General features: G+C 39.3%; 1 protein-coding gene across 4 annotated transcripts in view; it reads right to left on the reverse strand.

Annotated features, from left to right (window-relative positions):
• The window catches only part of supt7l (SPT7 like, STAGA complex subunit gamma), a 206684-nt gene that overhangs the window by 185866 nt on the left and 1130 nt on the right, over window positions 1-19688 (reverse strand). For all 4 annotated transcript variants that reach the window (XM_022250916.2, XM_087136882.1, XM_087136880.1 and 1 more), the window contains exon 2: window positions 17611-17777. In XM_022250916.2, coding sequence (XP_022106608.1) covers window positions 17611-17777 — 167 coding nt within the window. The remainder of the gene's footprint in view (window positions 1-17610; window positions 17778-19688) is intronic.

Raw genomic sequence — 19688 nt, forward strand, 5'->3', positions numbered from 1 at the left:
CTCGGAAGAGCAGTGGGGCTGCATCCTCCAACACCATCAGACAGAGTTCCAAGATTCTTGATACCACCAGAGGTCTTGTCAGAATGGATGACAAAGAAATGCAGCACAAGATGAGCTCAAGCTCTTTTCCTGCGAGAAAATCTTCAGGGAATCTTGCAGGACGTGAAGTTAAACACCATCAGGATCCCTGCCATGAAGGTGCTTGCTGCAAAGTCTCACCTTGGAATATCCTGGACTTGAAGAAATGGTTGATGGGCTACAACATCTTAACTGAAGGTGAACAGGCCATTCGTATGCAACAACATGACGTAATAGCCGACAACCTGTTCACTGAAAGCCTTCCCTTTTCTTTCCCTGATAAAATCAACAGAGGAGTCACCATCAAGCAAGCCCCCTGCATGGGTGGAACGACCAGCGACAACTGCGCTTAAACAAATACGTATTTATAAAGGACGATGACTCGCTATTAACTACCATCACATTTAGAAGAGTTTTATGCTTTAATTAATGAAAAACTTCCTCCAGAGGCACATGTGGAAATAAAAGCAGACACCTGTAAACATGTCAATAAAAGAATAGAAGACGGATTTGTCAATTGTTACGATTGTTTTAAAAGATTACAGCCTTATACAGACTTTGAAGCAGAAAACGTAGGTGGCAAATACAATCAGCGTTTTGTTATAAAAAGTCTAAATCTAAAACAAACAAAAAACTCAAACAACTAGACATTCAATTGACAGAAGATCAAGTGGGTTGCATAGAAAACAAGTTAAAGCAAGTTTTAGAGGGGCAAGATCTCTAGGGGCCAAGTACTAAGGGTGTTCGTGGCAGTGTGTTATCAAGTCGTAATGAAAGAAATGCCAGACAAAGCCAGGGACCTGTTTCAAGTCTCGGAAAAACACTGGGAAGATGCCGTCAATAAATTTGGACTTTATGAAGAAGATCGCTAGAGGACGCTCTCTTTAAAAACCGTTTATGGTAATATAGGTTTAAGATGGAAATCCATTCTTTTTATTTGACTGAAAGCGAGCAGATGTTTAAATTGAAACATGAGATTAATAACACAAAAAACGACAAAGTTAGAGTCAAAATCTACAGTTTAAAGCTGGGTATTCTAACATGAGTAATGCTACTGAAATTGAGTGAGATACAAACTTGGACGGTAGACCCGCTTGTAGAAGAAGTGAAATGAGCCAAGATACAATACAAAGAATCAAATAATTAAAAACAAGTTTTTGGAGGCGATTAAACAAGACACACTACATGTAGATGCACAGATTCAAGAACAAGAACAAAGAATTAAAATTATAAATCAACAGGTCAAGGATTTAGAAATACAAATTTCTCAAGAAAGACATGAGCCACCAAAACAAGGTTTACATCAGCGGCTGTCTGATGAACGTGGAGACGATTTACTTTAGAGGAAGCTTGGATATGAAACAAGCCTCCCTCAGGAGAGTCTATCAACATGCACAACGACAAACCCAGAAGATTGAGAAACAGAGATCCAAAATTAGAAAAAAGACTTTTTTTAACAGGGTTTAGAGGACCCGTACTAGATAGACTTCGTGCTCATGGCTCATTTCAACCGTTACCCCAAGGCGAAAGAGGAAGCATCGTGGTGTCTCCCGGTTATTACAGAATGGACTGGTTTGACTTTTCAATAAACTTCATCCCGGGCGTTTCTTTCAAAGTTCACTCAGAGTCTAAGAGGGTGACGTTGGCCATTACAGACCCCAACCTCAAATTGAGGCTAAATAAAGAAGTACCAAAGCTCTTGAACTTACCCAAAGTCAAACTCTTACCTGGCGTCATTTATAAAGGTAAATATGACTTAAACTCCTTAAAACTCGCATTTATTCGTTGCAAACAGCTAAATACCTACAACTTTTATAACGGATAGTCTTCAGACTTGCTAGACGTGATAGCTACCGAGCCCCTAAACTCAACACTCAAGGTGTGTAAAACACTAAAAAAGTTAATAGACAGGAACATTAGGGAGTTAACCTTTTCTGTTAAAAAGAGTGAGGAGAACTCGTAAACAACAAAGGCGCTGAAATTTTGATCAAGCTAGACATTTTTTTAAATGCATACATAATAAAAAAAGAGCTGACAACAAACTTTTATCCAATGTTAGAATTGCTAGACAAAAAAACCCTCTGAAGCGGAGGCAACAAAAGTTTACAGGCTTCAAAAGATTGAAGACATCTAAACACAAATCTTACAAGAGCGTAATGCACGTGAGACTTCTTACAAAAAGATTAAACGAGTGCTCACCGTGCTCAATTACACAGAATACAGAGTCGAAGCATTGGGTGCCGCAAGTGCCGAGATAGGTATCTCCGCTTTAATGGGGAGCATTACTGCACCCATCAGGCTAGCGATGGAAGCTATCGCTATCAGTCCGTTTGGGACATATGCGTTGTTGAAATATACAACTCGCAGGTTAAACCACAAAACCAAGAAACACGACCAAATCAGAATGCTTGCAGACGCCAAATTAAACACCATCGAGGAGTACATCTCTCGTGCTATCGAAGACGGTGACGTGTCTCAAGAAGAATTTGTCCTGATATTGTCTGAACTTGGGAAGTTTAATGAAAAGAAAGAAAAGGTTCGCTCTGAAACAAGTACAAAATTGCAAGAAACAAAGATGATGAGTAAAGAAGAATTTGACAGTCAAGTGCAATAAAAAACCAATGCCAATGAATGGGCAGCAGTTTTAAAAAAGATCTTATGAAAAAACTTGGTGCATAACAGTAACAGCAAACAAGTGGGTCTCTTATTTGATAGATTCTGAACAGGAACCGCCTCTGTCTTACAAAGAAAGTGAAGAAGTAAACCCACCGCGCCCCCTCTTTAAAAAAATTTTCTTTAAAAAGCTTTATTTAAAACTTTATTTTAAAAGATGGAAGCCAACTTTAGTCACTTAGTGATTGTGGTTAATACTGACAATAGGTTTCTGCCGAGTTTCTAAATTTAACTTCGAGAGTGAAAACAGATGAAGCGGTCAACCGGTGGACAACAAATCGCAACAAGCAGCATGAAAACGGGTTATGTTCCATCATTAAATTTTAATTCAAAACCCGAGATTATTGATCCACCACCTGATTTTGCCCATCTAGAAGAACCAGAACCAGACCCCATGCCTACTCCTAGTGTAAAGCCCTCACTAAAACCTACATGTATTTTACCCATTCAAGTAAAAAAAAAAAAAGCAAGAAAACGAAGAAAATAATATTTAATGGTGGGAGCTATTGCAGTTGCTGGACTTGGATTTATGGCTTATAAAATGTTAACAAGCCCCAGAAAAAAGTGACTGGGATGAAAGTGGCATCCCAGTGCGATCCCGGTGGGATACGTCTGTCCCACCGAGACACTGCCATCCTAGCGGGAACAAAAGCGGTATTGAAGTGGGATCCCATTTCCAGGTGGAATTGTAGTGGGATCCCAGTTAAGGTGGGATCCCACTTCCAGGTATACAGTGGGATTCCAATTGAGGTGAGATCCCATTGGCAAGTAAAAAAGTGGGATCCAAGTTGAGATGAAATCCCACGTGGGACAGGAATCCCAGTTGACTGATATTTGCCATCCATTGTTTACACTGCCTCCAATACTTAGTTTATTAATTACAAAATGAAACTTACTGATAGTCACCTCAAAGAAGCTGAAGGATTAAGGCAAATAAAATTAAGGTGGCATCGTGAAATTGACCAACTGTTCCGCGCCGCGGACATCCCGTGGGATCACGGATAGCACGCCAGTCCCCGCCAAACAAAAGACCCCTTGACAACCGGGCGCGTCTGCGGACAGAAGGCAATATGCAATGTTTATGTAAATTACCCGTCTGATAAATACGCCCGATATTCCTCGGATTCCCAGCTCAGGAAAATAATCGCTACCAGGCTACTTTCGGCCTGCAATTGACTATGGAAGGAATGGCTTAATTTTGTACCAAACATAGATAACTAATAGCAGTAATATATTTCTCGTCACTGTGGGGTAACAAAATTCATTGATCCGTGATCGTCAGCAAACTTGAACGAGCATGCAAAATTTCTTGTTTACGCTGCCACTAGATTGCCCCTGATAGTAAAGTCGTCCGAAACAGTCAGTGAGCGTATCCTACCAACAGTGAAACCACCAATTTTCCAGAACAGCAGGCACAGCGCGGGCGCAAAATTCTATCCCTGTTTCGTGAAGTTTGTTTTACAGTTGTTACTCACAAGGCCTATGTAAGAACTGTGACGGAGTGGCAGTGTGACTGTACCGGCAAAATGTTTTTTTTCCTATGACAATCAGGCTTATTTGGCTGCCGAGTATGCCATTGTCCACGAGAAAAAAAAAGTTTTTTGTTTGACTTTTGTAGCTTTATTTGTTTTAATGCTTTGTGCGTTGTGGCAGTCTTCCCCTCGTGGGCCCTAAAACTGAAAATCATATATCATTGTACATTTTGAGGGGAGCACCCTCAGTAGTAGGGATTGGAGAGTTCTGCGCCGCCTCCCTTCACCCACTCGCGCCGCGGTTTCCTACTTCACTCACCTTGACCTTTTGACCCCGGCGCACTTTTTTGTCAACAACTTGTGGCCTGCACCGACTGCACAAACAATCACTCTCAAACAAAAAAGGGACTTCCCCTACCTACAAGTCTCGACTTGCTCGATCTGAACTTGTGACTTCTACTTAAAACGCCGCTCTGTTCCAAGCAAAATGCACTATGTTTACAACCGCCTTAAATAAATGGCCTATATATAAAAATAACAAAAAAACATGTCAAGTCAAGTTAATAGAAAAATGAGAAAAATTTTAGAAACCTACATATAAATAGAGACATGAGCAACCCACAACACAGACCTCTAGTATCGACCTTTAATCGATTTAAGAAGACGTTTCGAGAAGATTTTGTCAAGTGGTATAACATCCCATTACCGGCACCCAAGCGTAAATTTCAGACCAAACCTGAGCTCATTGAAGCCATACGAGTAGACCAAAAACAATTTAGGTACTTCCCGCATCAGTCATATCGGCAGCTGTTGAAAACGGTTCAAAAATACAACATTCTATTTGCACACAAAGACAGATATGTTAAACAAGACTTTATTGAAGCGATTAAAGCTTACACTCAGCCTGAGGAAATTGCGGAAGTCGACATTAGAAACGTCATGCACTTTAAAGGTAACTACCGCAATTGGGAATTGATATCCCGTTTCTTTGAATACGACCTCGAGCACTTTATTGATTTTTATAAGACTTTCATCGAGAAGAAAGCGTTAGAGGAGTTAAAAGAAGTGGGTTCTTACAAATTGCAAACTGCTCTAAAAGTGCCGTTTAGATTGGAGAAACCCGAAAAAACTGAATTTGGCGTATTTACCTTTCCGAGCGAAAACAAATTAGTTGCAAATGACGCTGACATGAAAAATGCACTCGCTGAACAGAGGCAAAAACAGATAGAGGACATGGAGGCTCATACACAATGAGGGTCGGGATGGATCTTTGATAAAGTTGTTGCTTTTTACATCAACGTGGTTAAATACAACCCGGTGGGTGCGACTTATATTCCATTACCTGCGCAATTGGGGCACAAAAAAGCAACCATAAACGTCCAAAACAACGACCAGCAGTGTATCCGAAGGGCACTGAGAGCGGCTTTAAAGTTATATTCTGACAACATTAAAAGTCACATTGAAGTTAATCCAAAATATTATATACACGACAAGCGCACCCCGACTTACACAGAAGCCGATGGTCTAAATTTTACGAACATAATCTTTCCGACACACATATCTCAGATCTCACGTATCGAATCGCAAAACAACTTAGCAATCAATGTGTTTGGTTATGACAAAAAAGACTGTCTTTACATTCTTTACAAAAGTAAGAAAATGTCTGAACCTATAAATTTACTTTATTTTACCCAAGGGAAAAAGAGTCACTAGTGCTGGATTAAAAACTTTTCTCGGTTGACGGGTGATATCGATCAACACAACAGCCAAAAACACTGGTGCTTTAACTGCATGCCGCATTTTCAAAGGGAGGAAAAGTTGCAAAGGGTTAGATGCGGCTCCCTGTAAAGTCGAATTACCTGCCAAAGGCGAAAATATTCTCAAGTTTGAAAATTATAAAAACAAACAAGCTGCCCCTTTTGTCATTTACGCTGATTTTGAGTCAGTTTTAGAAAAATTACCGCCAACAGATGCAAACACGGTCAAAACACAAATCTATAAGCCTTGTGCCTACTCATACGCGGTTGTCAGATGTGACGGGATTTGCACTTAATGCGAGATTTATAGAGGTAAAGACGTGGCGGTTAAATTTGTGCAGTCGCTTTCTGAGGAAGCAGATAAGATCAATGAAACATTTAAAAACAAAGAGCCGTTGGTCTGGTCACCCGAGTTACAAAAAATCTACGAAAATTGTAATCGCTGCTGGATCTGTGAAAAGCTTATTGGTAAGACAAAAGAATCTCAGTATCAGTGCCCTATTCCAAATGAACCAAAGACGAAGGACGGAAAAGCTGATAACAGTTCTGCAAACAAAGCTGGGTTTAGAGAATTGCTATGTATGATGTGTGAAAAGCCCATTAATAAATTTGGAAAAGTCAGAGATCATTGTTACATGACGGGGAAGTACCGAGGTCCAGCGCACGGCAGTTGTAATCTCAAGTTAAAAGTCGTACCGTATCAAACGCCCATCTGTTATCTTACACAACTTAGAAAAATACGACGCGCACTTAATCATGCAGGGTGCTCACGAGTACAATGGGGAAGAAATAAAATTAATTGCTAAAAATACTGAGAACTACATTTCTTCTTCCTTTGGCCAACTCAGGTTTTTAGACTCCTTTCATTTTATGGCGACCTCGCTAGATCGGTTGGTTAAAAATTGTTCACCTGATGATTTTAACTTACTTCGCGAAAGGTTTCCAGAAAATACAAATTTATTGTTGGAAAAGGGAATTTACCCTTACGAATATATCGATTCCTTTGATCGGTTCCAAGAGATGAGCTTACCACCAGTAGACGCTTTTTATAGCACCTTGAGACAATCCACCATGACCGAGCAAGGATACGCTCGTGCAAAAACGGTATGGCAAGCCTTTGGTTCTAAAAAGGCGACTACCACGACCTATATGTGGAAACGGATGTGTTACTGCTAGCAGCTGTATTTGAGAACTTCCATAAAGTCTGAGCACAGAACTACGACCTTGACCCGGCCAACTATTACACATCACCAGGTCTCTCTTGAGATGCGTTGTTAAAGCACACAGGTGTAAAACTGGAACTACTGACAGACATGGACAAGCACTTGTTCTTTGAAAGGGCAAAAAGAGGTGGTATCTCTAGTGTGGGTGCAAAGCGATATGCAATGGCGAACAAAATGAGTTTACTTGACTACGACCCAAATCAACCGGAGTCTCATATCATGTACATGTACTTAGACCTACCCGTGGGTGAGTTTCAGTGGCTAAAAAGCTTAGACAAATTTACTCCAGAGTTAATTTCAAAGCTACGTGCCGAAGACACGCGAGGGTACATGTTTGAAGTGACTTTAGACTATCCGCAACACCTACATGATTTACATAACGATTTTCCTGCTCGCCCCTGAAAATATATCAATTCCCAATGAATGGTTTTCGAGCTACCAACAAAATTTAATTGACAACGGAGAGAAAGTGACCTTGGCAGACAAACTTGTGACCACTTTAAGGCGTGAGGTCAAAATACGAAGGCTTTTGAAAGCGTTCAACGCTTTGTAAACGGTAAGCCCACCGACGGTCAACATCGAGCAGACGAACGCTTCAGCGAGGATGACCAAACCGTTGCGGACGAGTACACCTTGCACTTTGCAGCTTCTAGTAAACAATGGACAGCTCATCGCATTACGGCATCATAGACTTTTGCAGTCTGGTGGATGAGTCATAACAATAGCTCTTTACTTTGCAGCTCCACGGGAGGATTCCGATAAAACATGTGTATTGAGTAGTTGTGTTGCTAATAAAGTGTGAAATATCTGCACTGGCGGTTTCCAGACCAGTCTTTTCAGGTCTCGATACCCTGTAATCTTGATATTTTGTCTCGGTATCGTGAATCTAATACACACCTAACTATATACCTGCAGGATCGAATATACTAACTCGAAATAGTATTTACCTGAATCATACATGACGTAGAGTTCTGTTCGCCAACATGTAGTTATAGATAAAACCTCTTTTTTTTACTTTTATGCGGTTCGGTCCATGCTGTGCTTTAGCGCAGCGCGCGAGGAGATTTTTGTTCACGCGGTGGCCTAACTTGCCTTTCATTTGACCATGACGGGTTTGATCGTAGTGCGAATGCGTTATCATGGAATTTGCCAGATCTCAAATAACAAAATGCTGTTACCCCTTCTAAAGAGGCTGATGGAAAATCACCCCTTTGGTCACTTGCACGCCGTCCTTGGAAAGGTTCCTCCTCAGCTATGCAACTAAAGCCATTTTCGTAGTTGGGAATCTATTTTGCAAAAATAACCAAAACAAAATTCGCTCGATCTTGTATTCTGTACTGAAGAAGGGAAGTCCTAATTGAGAATTTTTTTTTCTATTTGCACAAATCTTAAAATCATTTTGTTGAGGCAAGCGTGGTCCGAACACAACCACTTCTGATAGGCAAAACACGGTCGGAAACTGTCGCACCTCCGGCAGTAACTTTATATGGAATGTACTCGTAAACAAACTCTGGGGAAACAGTTTAGAAAAAAGTATTCACATCAAAGTTGCTTGAGGATGGGGAGAGACAGGAGATTCATAATTTTATAAACAGAAAATGTTGTCAGGGGTGCTCATGAAGCTAGACAGTCCAGGGCAGATGGTTCTTTTCAAACCGTTGAACTGTCCAACGCCAAAAGACGAACGGAATGAAGGGGGATTAACACCAACTGTTGAACTGTTTCTAAACCGTCTGTATTTTGACCTCATGTCTAAGCACTAAACAAAAATATGTGGTTCACTATCTCACGTTGCAAAGGTACTTGGAACTCGGTCTTCAGTTAAAAGAGGTACACCGCGTCATGTTGTTTAAACAGTGTTCTTGGATGAAAAGCTACATCGACAAAAATACTGAGTTACGCAAATTGGCCAAATCCGATTTTGAGAAGGATTTCTTCAAATTAATGAATAATTCTGTTTTTGGCAAGACGATGGAAAACATGCACTTTTGTATGGATGGTCATTTATTGAGGGACTTACAGGATGCAGATAAGTACAAAAAATTTACTTTTAAACCAAATTACAAATCGACAGTACCATTTAAAGAGTGAGACCTTTCGTTTGTGGAAATGTATCGTGTAAAGACCAAGCTAAACAAGCCGATCTATTGGGGGTAAGCGTGCTTGACTATCTAAAACTCTAATGCACGATTTTTATCACAACGAACTAAAATCAAATTTTGGTGAAAAAGTTAATTTACTTTGCACGGACACTGATTTCTCTGTTAGTTCAGATCCAAACTGATGATTTAAACGTCTATTTGAGTAAAAAGCGTACATTATTTGACTTTAGTAATTACCCACCCGATCATCAACTTTACGATTCAAAAAATAAAAAAGTCATTTTGAAAATGAAAGACGAATTTGGTGGTCAAACAATTTCAGAGGTCGTTTGCATATGTCCAAAAATGTATTTGATCTTAACTACCGATCAAAATTTAAAGAAGTCGAAAGGCATATAAAAGCTGCCTATTTGAACAGAAGCAGCATTTCAATAAACAGCAGCTATCTAGATTAGATAAACATCAGATATTCACCATGTCACAAAATAAGTTGAGCCTCTCGCCGTTAGACACAAAGTGCTATATATTATCAAACGGGGTTGATACATTAGCTTACGGGCACTATAAATAGAGAATTAGAGGATTTAAAGCAACTGACCTTGAGCGAGCTAAGCAATCTGTTAAGCTTAAAACAAAAGAACAACGCGAATCGTTTATTTATCACTGGGTTTACAACTCAAATTTTAAAGACAAAGAGAAAGCCTTCAATTCAGTTTTTGCGCAGTTAAGACTCAGGCGGTAATTCGGTATCCTCGGGTACGACCTGAAGTTCCTCTTTGACAAAACTCCTATTTGGCCCGTTTAACAGATAATATAAAGTGGGACCTGTTTTTATCCGCTTGCCATTTACTCGTTTAAATTGACTGGTGCGCTTCTCCACTTGATAAACGTCCACTGACCAGATGGGATCTGTTGCCCTTCTGACAGTGCCGCCCTCTTGCTCACCCGGGTAATATAAATACCAAAGGTATACCGAAGGTATTGGAGGTAATTCACGCAACGTGCTTTTAACAGGTGCACTCAGTGCTTGTTTCACTCTAATTTGACGGCTTCTGCAAGAACAAGCATTGATTAAACGCGTTTTTCCTCGTTTAACGATTTTACAACTTGAGGCAAACATTCTACCCATTCCACGTTTCGCTCACCCATGTTTAACATTTCATGATCGTATTAATGACCAAATAAATGCTCGGCTAAAGTACGGTTACACCTTTCCATGATCCCCTGCGATCTATGAACACCCGGCTCGCCCACTTGGATATCTACCCCATGATTAATATTTAACTTTTTAAACTCGCCTTTAAATTCAGATCCCAAGTCTACCATTATGAATTTAGGCCAAGTCAGAGGTAATCGCTCGTAAATTTTCTATTGCTCGCTACGCTCACTTGCTCGGTGGTTTTACTGATCAACGGTTTTGCTTCTTTATACCACGAACCCACGTCTACTACGGTTAAAGCGTATTTAAACGTTTTTCTTTTAACATGGTCCCAGGGTAAATATAATATATCCATTTGAGGCGCTTCGTTTGGTTTGACCAATTCGGATTGCAAAGTTATTGGTCTCGGTACGTAATTTGGTGCGGGTAAATATATTTGCCAAATAGCCTGCTTTTTAGCCAGTTTCTAATAACTGATTTGTTTGCACCGGTCTTTTCATGTAGATGATCAACTGCGCTTTCACCCCGCCAGTAGCCTTGCGGGCTTTAAAACAGTTTTCCATTTTCTTCCATTTTTAAAATAAAGTTACGCAAATCGATAAGCTAAGAAACCTACTAAGGCCGTCCCACCTATAATCCAAACAAACTCGCGAATTTTTTGATCCTCGGAAGGCTTGTAGAAATCAGATAATTTAGGTTATGGTGGTAACGGCATGACATTTTTACCGGTCAATTCGCTGTAAGCTCTTAATGCTTTGTCCACGTTTACAAATGTTTGCTGACTGGCGCGTTCTTGTCGCATTCGTTCGTTTAAAAAGTCTAGCATGTGTACGCGGTTTTGTTCCAAGGATTCCTTCGCTTGCACCAATTGCTCCAGGGCTACATCGTGATGCTTTCTTTCTTCGTCGACTTTACTTTTATAGCTGGACTACCAAATAAAAAATTTGAGCCCGTGAATGCCAAGGCGTTTACTATAGCTCCTCCAACCATCATTAAAGCACTAGCCATATCTAAAATAAGTAAATTAAATGAATAGTGAAATTAAAGATCAAATGTCAGAAATTCAAGCCGACCTAAGCAAAATCGAGCAAATCCTGGGTGACATACGTGCCGATATCGATCACATCGGTGATATGGTATTAGAGATCCAATCCGAAATGTTTAGAAAAGAATACGAAGATTTATTTTTTGCAGTGGGCTTAACGTTAATCATGTTTTTCTTTTCTTTTTAAAATATTTCAGTAGAATAAAAATCATATAATATAAAACTAATATGTCCCATCACACTAAAAAACTAAACTCGAGTTGCATACTTAAAGTACTTGCGCAATCAAGGGCGAAACACGGGAAGTAACCATTTTAGGCATGGACGACGTAATTGTACCTGGCATGGCAAAGTTGGCTTTTAAACTCGATCTAGACGGAGCTTCAGATGATAACCGGACGGTGTATGACAACGTGGCACGAAATTTAATCTCGGAAATCAACGTAAGCTTACAAGGAAATAAAATCGTCAGTTACCAAGATGCAGACGTGTTTCATAATTTTAAAGACAATTGGATGCCTCTGTCGCAGATGAAAAATATGGCGTACTTTGGTTTGGAAAAGGAAAAAGGTCGCAAAATTATGACTCAGTGCTGGCGATGCTAATGCTGCTTTGAAAAACAGTAAAGATAAAGCAATTGCCAACGCTTTTAAAAATCGATACGCGATTCCTTTATACACGCCGATGTTGACGGATCAAGGGCATTTCTATCCGCCAGGGTTTAAAGAGCCTCTGACGTATCAATTGACTTTTAACGGGCACAACAAAGTTGTTAACTTGTCAGACACAGCCACAGAATATGTAATTTCGGATTTGACTTTGGAATATGAAGTAGTAACCAATCAAGATCTGGCGCAAACATTGAGGATCAACCATAAGGGGCTCGTTTATTATCTATTTGACCGGACTCACTCGTGGAAAAAACAAGCGGTAAACAACTCAGACAAGTTATGGAACATTTGCATCGATCAAACAATCAAGAGCTTATTGGTAAGACCGGGTCCGGTAAAACAAATTGGATATTAAAATTATTAGAAAATAAATATAGGTTCACATTTGAAGCGATCGTGATTATTTGTACGACTTTACTTAAGAATAAAATGTATTTAGATCGTTTATGGATTTACGTGGACGACAACGTTTATTTATGTGACCTGAATCAAGAAAGACTTGAATTAAATGAAGCGATCGAACTTTACCAAAAATTATTTTATGGAATAAATACGTTTTTTATAATCGACGACTGCGCAGCTGACCAGTTTATTAAATATAGAAAGAAGTAACACATGCGCTTTGAGTAGGATGGCCTTCAGCGGTAGACATTATTTGCATAGCTGTTGGTTACTTAGCCAAAAGTACAATTCAGTGCTCAAAGACTACCAGGAAAATACCGCCTAGACAGCTTTATTCCATTGCAAGGATAGGAATAGCTTAGACGAATGTTTGGACAAAAATGATGTGGTACCCGACGAGAAAAGAGAGCAGATTAAAAAATATTTACGCGATGTTAAATTTAGCAAGCCGCCATTGAATACGGAACCACCTGTATCTTATTATTTATCGTGAGAAAAAATTAAGAATAAAATGATTAACAATAAAAAATAAGATGTTCCAAAACCGGAAAAAATGGGTTAAGTGTCAATGCGACAGAGATACGTCCAATTTTAAAAGTCGGAAAAATGGAAAGATAAATATTACATGTAACGATTGTATTGAGAAGGTAAGGATGTATCAAGAGATAAACAGATGCCCCCACGGCACACGAAAAAACATGTGCACCGAATGTGGAGGTCCTTCTCTTTGTACACACGGGATATTAAATTGGCAAAGCATCCAATGTGGCAGGTCATCAATATGCAAACACGGGCAAATAAGATACACTTGTAAAGACTGTAATGGAAATGGTATTTGCGAACACGGGAAGCAGAAATACGCTTGTAAAGAGTGCAAAGGAAATGGAATTTGTGAACACGGGAAGCAGAAATATGCTTGTAAAGAGTGCAAAGGAAATGGAATTTGTGAACACGGAAAGCAGAAATATGCTTGTAAAGAGTGCAAAGGAAATGATATCTGTGCATATAAAAAATATAGAAAATGCTGTAAAGTGTGCAGCGACCCAATTGAAGTAACGATTAGAGGTTGGATCAGCCACTGTTGCTCTGAAGATAAAAAGTACAATCGCTTTGATCCCGATCGCTTTATAGATACTGATTCATGTCGTTGGCATGGTTGGTTTATTGAAGATTACCCATATTGCTTTTACCCAGATTGTAAAGTCAAGATGCAATTTTTAAAAAATCAAGACGACTTGTGTACTATCGAACGATTAGATAATTCTATCGGTTACATTAAATCAAATTGCGTATTGGCCTGCCACAGCTGCAATAATTTAAGGAAATCTGATAAGCTAATAATAGAATATTTGCATCACGTGAGAAACTAATTTAAACTTAGTTGCCAATTACTTACCCTTTGTTACAGCTGGGCTAACGCAGTCTGGCTATAGGCAATTTTTATTTTAGTTATAATTAAATGATAACCCTACTTGAATACATTCAACTAGTTATTCAACTAACTATAGCAGCTAATCTAACGTAATACACAATTGAATACCTACGCTTCAAGCACACCTTTAACAATTTTAAAAACCGTATATTTAAATGGACGATATCAAAAGCATCCTGGCCGAATCAAAAGTCGACGCAACCGAATCCAAACCTAACGTAAAAGATAGACTTTGCTCAATAATAGCCTCTGGCGAATCTAAAAAATATTTAGGTAAAGAATATTCTGTCAAAGAAATCGAAACTTTAACTCCAAAAGACCAAGAAAAGCTTTTCAATCTGTACGAAGTTAAATTCGGTAAAGAAATCGTGAACACGCTCGGTAATGCAATCCTAAGCCTGTACTCACGTTTATTAGGAATAGCTTCTCCTGTTGATGTACTCGGAATGAATATAAATTTAAAATCAGAAGAAGCGCTGACAAAAGACCTGAATGACGACCCGATTGTTAGTCAGACGATGGGCCACTTACTTAGTGAAGTTTGTTATAAATACGGGGTATATCTATCACCATTGGCAGCTATGCTAATTACAACAAAGCATCTGCAGTTTAACAAAAAGCTCTCTTATTATAAAAGACCATGTCAACAAGCGAAGCAAAAGTGAGCCCGAACGAAGTGAGCTCAGCACCAACCCCAGTGAACAGCCCGGTAAAATCCCAATGCCTCGGAATGAAGAGTTACTAGAGATAAAAAGGGCAGCTTCACCAAGGTAAGTGATGATGAGGCTCGATGAACAGCCCGGAAGGAAAACATTTGAAGAAGAGCTCCAGGATACAAGACAGGCACCACCAATGAATGAGTTGTCTCAGAGGGGAACGTTCAATATCTACACTGTACATGTACATGTACTAAGAGAAGATACCTGAGGGCAGTGTTGTCAAAGGGAGTGGAGTAATCAGGGACAACCATAGTGGATATAGCACTGACGACAGAATGGTAGAAGCATACGGATGCTAACTGTAGTTCTGAGTATATAAACTCCATGTAAGTCTGCTACTGCGGTTGTACGCATCTCAGTTGGAGTCGCACAACGACTGGCACACCGTAACGGAGAAAGCTGTTATGTGTTGGTTGGTGTATACTAGCAACCTGCTTGATTGAGTCACCAAGGTTGGTGAAGCCGGAACCAGAACAAAGAGAAGACCATTAAAACATCCTTGAGCTATTCAAACAGAACTGACGGAACAAAGGGTAGGCGGATAGGCAAATATAAACCCTTCCACACTGAAAGGGAGGATGACCATCACAAAGGCTTGTAGTCGAGGGAACCTTGTGTGACAGAGCCTCAGTGGCCGAACATTCTCTGTCATAGATAAAGACAATATCTGAATTGTCAAATGTCTTGAAGATTAACTCGACCCTTAAATAATCACTCATTTGCAAATAAAAGGACAAACATGTGACCTTCAGAACATCCATGAATGGTACCTTTTCGTGCATACAGCCTACTAGTCACTACTGTTGATTAGCAGTTCAAATATGAGGACATTTACTATCAGTTACTGAACAAGGTGGACGTAAAAAATATGAGCGCTTGTTGTGTACACTTTTTCATGCTCATATTCATCAGGGATATGTACATGTACAGACCAAAATTGGAAATGGCGTCCCTCATTATCACTTATGAATAATAATTTTTAATCCCCGTCATGATAAACTCAAGATTACATTCTCTCTTTCCACCGACAACATCGTATCTGGTGGTTTCTAGTCACCCCAGTTGCTTAGATGGATTCATCAAAATGATAAATATTTTTTAAAATGATTGAAATATTTCTTTGCAAAGTAAATTCATGAAAGGTCAAATTTTCAACATATTTTTGAATAAAATCATAAATTCTGTCAGTATGTATTGGAAAAAATAAGGCTTTTTCGAAACGGTATTTTTTACAGAAATCTACCTTATTAAATTTGGCAAACGAGGGTGCAGTGTTCATTAATTTCACTACGGTACAACAGCTAAAATTTTTTTAGCCATGAAAACTCACCCATGAATTTCATATTTTTGGTGACATTTCAATTTCAAAATGCATGTATGATGCACTGTGTACTGTGCATATGTCGTGAAAAGTTAGAGAATTATCTGGTTTGGAGCTAATGCTGCATGTTTTGTGAAAAAGTGAGATTATGGGCTTATTTGTTTCCATCGGAGATCAGAAACGTTGAAATCACTCCATGGCTACAATGCCGGGCAAGCCATCCAATGTGCCTGGAAGCTGACACCTGTAAGAAGAAAGCTGACAGCAGCCCCAGTCGCGAAACCCCCTTGTGGTGGGCTGCCGTTGAGTCGAGCATGGGGCCTGCACCCACTGCAGTGACTGATGGATTCCTCCATGTCATGACCATACAAGCCCCACGTTCACAGCTGTGGATATGCTGGAGATCACATTTTACCAACTTGGCACTGAGTCCAGGTAGAACCTGGTCCAGGATGATATCGTTGTGGTAGCCAAATGATGTTTGGAAATGTAAAATGTAGGCCTAGGCCTAAAAGTTCTTTAGCCAAACTTGGTTTACTGAAAAATTAGACCCTGCGAAACACAAATCAATTTGTAAGTGTTTGGTGAACTTAAGATACCGGCAAACATCTGTAATTTAATCTCATGGCAATGGCTTGTCTTGGGGCCAGCTGGTGATTGTTACATTTTTTTCAAGAATTTGTTGCAGTTGATACGGGTAGCATTCACACTTCAAGTTTAACACAACAACAATCAAAAGAAAGATTTTTTTCTAATTTAATTTGAACCGAAGTGATTCTGACACAAGATGAGGAATGCCTTTGTAAATCTATAAATATGGAGAAACCTGCCAATCATTATTTTCACAACCTTTTGATAGTATGTTAACATTATATTTTTTCCAGTTGGAGCATTTACACAGATTGTACTGTACTTATTTTGTAACATACTTATTTCCAAGACTTTGAACACTTCCAAAACTTAATGTTTCACTGGTAAGCATATTTCACTGTCCCATTTCTGGAAATGGCATTTTGGAAATAAAATTTTTGTTTTTCAGGAGAAACAACCCATATATTCGCACTTTCTTTTATCTTCCTTTGTCTTTTCACACATGAACAAATACTACCTTTAAAAAAATAGTAATACTCAAATTGTAAAATCATTTGAGAAAGTGCACATTGTTCTGTGCATCACGAATGTTCATCAGTACTGTGTCCTTTCCCATATCCCACATACTGCTTTTTGTCTGTGCTTTATCCCAGTCAGACTTGTGGTTCTGGAGCTATTGGTGTACAAAGAAATCAGTTTAACAGGCTTGCCACATGCCCCCTGCTACGTTCTCACCACATCTTTGTTCTTGGTCCATCTATGCAGTTTATGTACATGTACACGTAGGTCTTTCCTTGGTGTACATGTACCTTTGATTAAGATACAAGATGGCAAAGCTGTAAACCAAAGTGGCCTCAAGAAATTCTCTATAACAAAGTGAATGCTATTTTGAGGAGGAGGGCAATGCCTTTTTTATCACAAGTGCAGAAAATGCAATTAACGAGAGCAGCACTGCAAAAACTTACAGTTGCCGTTTACTGGTACTCTGCTGTGCTGTTAGAAGATGCAAACGAGGTCCTTCCAACTCAAGAGATTTAGGGTTTAGAGCAACTAAGTCCATATCAACTATGTGCATGGACTTGGATGAACTCTGGACGTTTGCAAACTCACCCCAGTGTTGATCTTCTTTAGGCTGCACAAACAGAGTAAAACAAAAAGTGAGAAATTATAAAACACCACATACATGTTGTTACAAGGTGAATTGTTGTTGGGAGATTACTCTTCTGAATTTATCATATTCGTTACATATTTGTATGGTTTTTATGATTGTATACATGTAATTCCTTTTTATGCCCAATGTATTGGAAGTATAACTTCAGTTCTCCTTTTTATACCAAATGTTTTGAAAGTAATAAGTCTTTGTGAACATTCGGGGGTTGACGAGCCCCTGTTACTTTTATTATGTAAATTATCAAGGTTTTCACGCAGAGGAATACAGCATATGATTGGTTGAACAATTTGGTATAATGAATATCTTTCTTTAAGGATACTAGGGTATAGAAAACAACACATTTACAGGCCTTGCACTAACTTCTTCCTGGCTAGCCCACTGGGCTAGTTAAATGGATATTTTGCTAGCCCGTTTAGAATTTTACTAGCCCGTATATAAAAAAAATATTAAAACCCAAAACTTGTTATCAGCTTACAATACAGAATTTGACATTTCAGAAAATAATTGGCTGATGGTATCAATAAATAAAGAGGCATGTATGTTAGTTAAAAGTCGCATGAGTAACTGGTCAAGGAGCCGGGATCAAAATCTCTCTGCTCTGCCTCTCCTCTCATGTGGGTTGCTTATGTTTGGCAAAAAATGCTACTTTTTGCTTACTTTTGGACCTCTGCACGTCCATGGTGAACAAGTGAAAATTTTTCCAATCAGAAGAGGGTGCTGTTTGCACGTGGCTTTGTGTATCAAATGCTTTCTAACTGTGGTCAGTTAAAGACAGAAAACTTGATAAGCCCCCCACCCCTAAAAAAATACCTCTGGTTTCGGTTTCCTGACCAACCCTTACTTTTCGGCGCGACCCTAAAATTTTTATCAGCAAGTTAGAAAAACAAGTTTTAAAAATTTCAATAAAAATTAATGCTGACGTCTTTCAACAGCGTTAAAACGCTGGTTTTTATATGTTTCCTGAGTTTTCAGTAACTGGGTACCTTCGTCAGGGCAATTTCATAATTCAGAGCACTGATTATATATTATATTTTTGTTTATATCCTGATCACATTGCTACACAGCCCTTTCATATTTCTGTACAAAATATGGAGAGCAATCTTTGAAAGTGCACAAATTTAAAATTTGCACATGTACATACATGTATATGCAGTTTTTCAATTTGTGGCAACAACAGATATTGGCAGAAAAATTACACCCAGCAATAAAAATTGCATGATACACGAAACACAGGCAACAGTCATACAAAAGGTAAGAGACTGACATCAAATACACATTTTTCAAGGTTTTGTGGGGTCTGTTTCGTGTATGATGAGCATGCTGCATGTACAGCATGATGTGTACTTATGTAGCCCCACACGTAGGGCTGCGGATGGCTCTTTTGAAATAGCTCTACTGAGTGGCGCATTAGTATTCCTCTTTTTCGATTTTGGACGGGATTGTCATACTAATGCTCCAAACCAGTACATAGAGTAATGTTAAACACTCCTCAAATATTCCAAAGACTAGCCAAAAATGCCTCTATCAGCATCTACTGGCTTCCGTAAATGCCAACGTCAACCAGTTGGGGCTTCAATGATATTCCTGACTTCAAAATCCGTCAAAATCCAACTGTTTTCACTCGACACATGCACAGCACTTGAAATTTCGCCGCCTCCTCTCAGTCAAATACGCGCGTGTAGAGTTTTCTTGTGCAATAAGTCTATGGGCGAGCATGGTCCTCCAAGACGTACGCATGCGTAGGCTATATGTGGTCGGGACACAAAACTTATTGATCGTGACGTTTGGGAGTGCTGCCAGCAACTGTTTCCTGGTCAATACGTATCGTGCCCCGACTACATATGGGCCTCTCCTGGGGTTTCATTAGAGGAC

The sequence above is a fragment of the Acanthaster planci genome, linkage group LG05 (assembly GCF_054643075.1).
Source record: "Acanthaster planci isolate LZ-2023a linkage group LG05, COTS_SCS, whole genome shotgun sequence".
Lineage (NCBI taxonomy): Eukaryota > Metazoa > Echinodermata > Asteroidea > Valvatida > Acanthasteridae > Acanthaster > Acanthaster planci.